The following is a 2,869-nucleotide window of genomic DNA, read 5'->3' on the forward strand; positions in this document are numbered from 1 at the left end:
TAACGGTCAAGAGCTTTCTTAGCTTTATTTTGCTTGAACTTGTAACCTTTTATTAAGACGACTTTACTTTTGACTCTTGTAAGTTTGAATTCATAAGTTCGAATTATGCTATGTAATTATCGTATGGAGTGATAAGTGTGACCTTTAGCTTGACATTTTAAGTTTGGAAAGTTGGCTTGATGATTATGTGCCATTAGGGTTTGTACGCTTTAATTTGAAATTATTTCACTGGTTATCTTGAGTTGCTAGTTCTTTGATCGACCGAGTCCCGGTGAGAGTTGGGCAAGCAGTCTGCTGATACCCAAAGGTTCGCCCTAGGGAGAGGTGGGGCTGTCATAGGTGGTATCAGAGCCTAGGTTTGAATTGGCCTGGGCGAGTTAGAAATTTTTGACTTGAGGATTATATTGATTATTTCCCTTAAGAGTACTTACGTTTATCTACACTTTGTGTAGGATGGACGGATCTAGTGGCCCTAGCGATAGACCGGTTGGTGAGATGCCCCTTGAGGACTTACCAATGATTAGATACCAGATCAGGCCCGGAGGAGTTAGAGCCTATTGGATCCCATCTAACCGCTATAGGCGTTGCGAGTGTCGGCATATTTACACCTATCCTAATGAAGTAGTTCTGGCCGTTGTGAAGGAGAGGAAGGTCCTAGCGAGGGACAATAGTAGGCTTGAAGCCGAAGTGAACCAACTAAAGGAAGCTAATAAGATGCAAGCCGAGTGGATTAAGGAGCTCGAGTATGATATGGTCGAGGGCCAGGAGAGGATTGATGATCTTTGCGCGCAGCTTGGAGAAGCTCAGGAGCGCATGGTCAAGAGGGCCATGAAAGTGAGGAATAGAGCGGAGTCCATTCTGAATGTTTGTGATGACCTACTAGGAGAAGCGAGCGATGAGCCTTCTCACATTGGAGATGGTACAGGAGCTGAACCCGCTGAGGATGGGGGGTCAGCTGGTCCCGCCGCGGATTAGGCCTTCACCATTAGGTTACTATTGTGGATGATTTTGACTACTGTACATAGAAAGGATAGGGGTTGTGATGACCCGGTGGTTGTACAGCTTTCTTTTGACTACTTGCATTAGGTTTTTGCTTGATATGACTGTACCACTGAATCTGTACTTTGAGGCTCGTACTTGATACTTTTAGTCTTATTATCTTGTAAATGACAGCTATGAGCCTCTGAATGTATCATACTGTGACTGTTGACTTTGACCTTTGACCTTTGACTATTGACTTTGACCTTTGACTTTTGACCTTGGCTTTATTTCGACATTGGCGTTTAACTGCTTTGCATTTTCACTCGCTTATCGTGACTCCGATTTCATTTCTTATTTGACTTTTAAATATGAATAAGCATCTATTGTATACCCATACTTGCTTACCCTGTTAGTTATTATACGTGGGCCTTAGACCAGTGAGTATTAATGGAGACTAGACGACAACGTGGTCGGGACCGTGGACGTGGATCCAGGCAGGTTCAGGACCAAGAGGAGGAACAGGGGTCGGTAGCAAATCAGAACCAAGGACCCAGAAATGAAGGAGGGGACCAGGTTGCTACAGCTATCAATCGCATGACTGATTTACTGGCCTGTTTGGTTGACCAGTAAGGTGAAGTACCTGGTAACCAACAAAGGGATCCTGAGGTAGGTAAAGATAAGGCCCTGGAACTTTTCCAAAAGTTCGATCCTCCAAAATTTCTCGGGGGACCCGAACCGGAAGTTGCAGAGAACTGGTTGAGCGAATGAAGGATATATTAGCTGCGTTACATTACACTGAGGAGAGGCAAGTAACTTTTGCCATTTTTCAGTTAGAAGGTGCGGCCCGTTCCTGGTGGAACGTAGTAAGGGCCAAGTGGGAAAGGGAGCAAACCCCATGTACTTGGTCAAACTTCACTAGGGAATTCAATGAGAAGTTTCTTCCGCCCTTTATCCAGGAGAAAAAAGAGGACGAGTTTATCAAACTGCTCCAAGGCACTTCAAGTGTGGCGGAATATGAGATCCAGTTCACCCGACTCTCCAAGTTTGCTCCGAAATTGGTAGTTAATGAGCAAAAGCGTTTAAGGCGGTTTATACAAGGTTTGAATGTGGAAATTCAAAAGGAATTAGCCGCTGCTCAAATCGATACCTTTAAAGATGCTCTCGACAAAGCTCAACGAGTGGAGCAGGCTCAATTTCAAGTCCGGACCTTTCAAGCCAAGAAACGTAGTGCATCTAGTAGTGCTCCTGGGCGAGGCTATTAGAATGTACCACCTCCTAAGTTTGGACGAGGTGCGAATGGAGTCCGAATTGCTGGGACACCGAATAGAGGAGCTCCATCTAGAGGGGCTCAAAGTGGAAAAGGACAAGGGCAACATAGGACCACCTCCCAAGAGTTCCTACACCCACTCCTTGCGCAAGCTGTGGATATTGTGATAGGGCAAATCACACTGAGGACGCTTGTTGGCGAAAATTGAAGAAATGTCTCCGTTGTCGTAGTTCTGAACATCAGATTGCCACTTGTCCTGTTAAGAACCGTGAAGAAAATGAGGATGCACAGCCAGAGAAGTCAAACCCTAAGCAACCTACCGCCAGTGGAAGTAGACCTAAAACCTCTGCTAGGGTTTTTGCTTTGGACCACCAGCGAGTTCCTGAATCATCAGAAGTAGTGGAAGGTATGATCCCTGTATTCCACCGTTTAGTTAAGCTTTTAATTGACCCTGGGGCAACCCATTCTTTTATGAATCCTGCCTTTATGTGTGGTATTGATGTGAATCCTGTTAAATTGCCCTACGACTTAGAAGTTAGAACACCTACTGGAGATCGAAGCCTAATTACCAATATGGCTTATAAAAATTGCGAGATTTGGGTAGGAGAACGGAAGTTGGTG

General features: G+C 45.0%; 1 protein-coding gene across 1 annotated transcript; it reads left to right on the top strand.

Annotated features, from left to right (window-relative positions):
- Positions 1-1,745: 1,745 nt before the first annotated feature.
- On the top strand, positions 1,746-2,243 carry LOC140006927 (uncharacterized). The gene has a single exon (XM_072049603.1). It carries the CDS (start codon positions 1,746-1,748, stop codon positions 2,241-2,243), a length of 498 nt encoding a protein of 165 aa, XP_071905704.1.
- The last annotated feature ends 626 nt before the right edge of the window (positions 2,244-2,869 follow it).

Source organism: Coffea arabica, chromosome 5e (genome assembly GCF_036785885.1).
Source record: "Coffea arabica cultivar ET-39 chromosome 5e, Coffea Arabica ET-39 HiFi, whole genome shotgun sequence".
NCBI classification, from domain to species: Eukaryota; Viridiplantae; Streptophyta; class Magnoliopsida; order Gentianales; family Rubiaceae; genus Coffea; species Coffea arabica.

Bases quoted from the DNA above. Each gene is read 5' to 3' on its own strand.
- LOC140006927 (XM_072049603.1), top strand. From the start codon at position 1,746: ATGAAGGATATATTAGCTGCGTTACATTACACTGAGGAGAGGCAAGTA.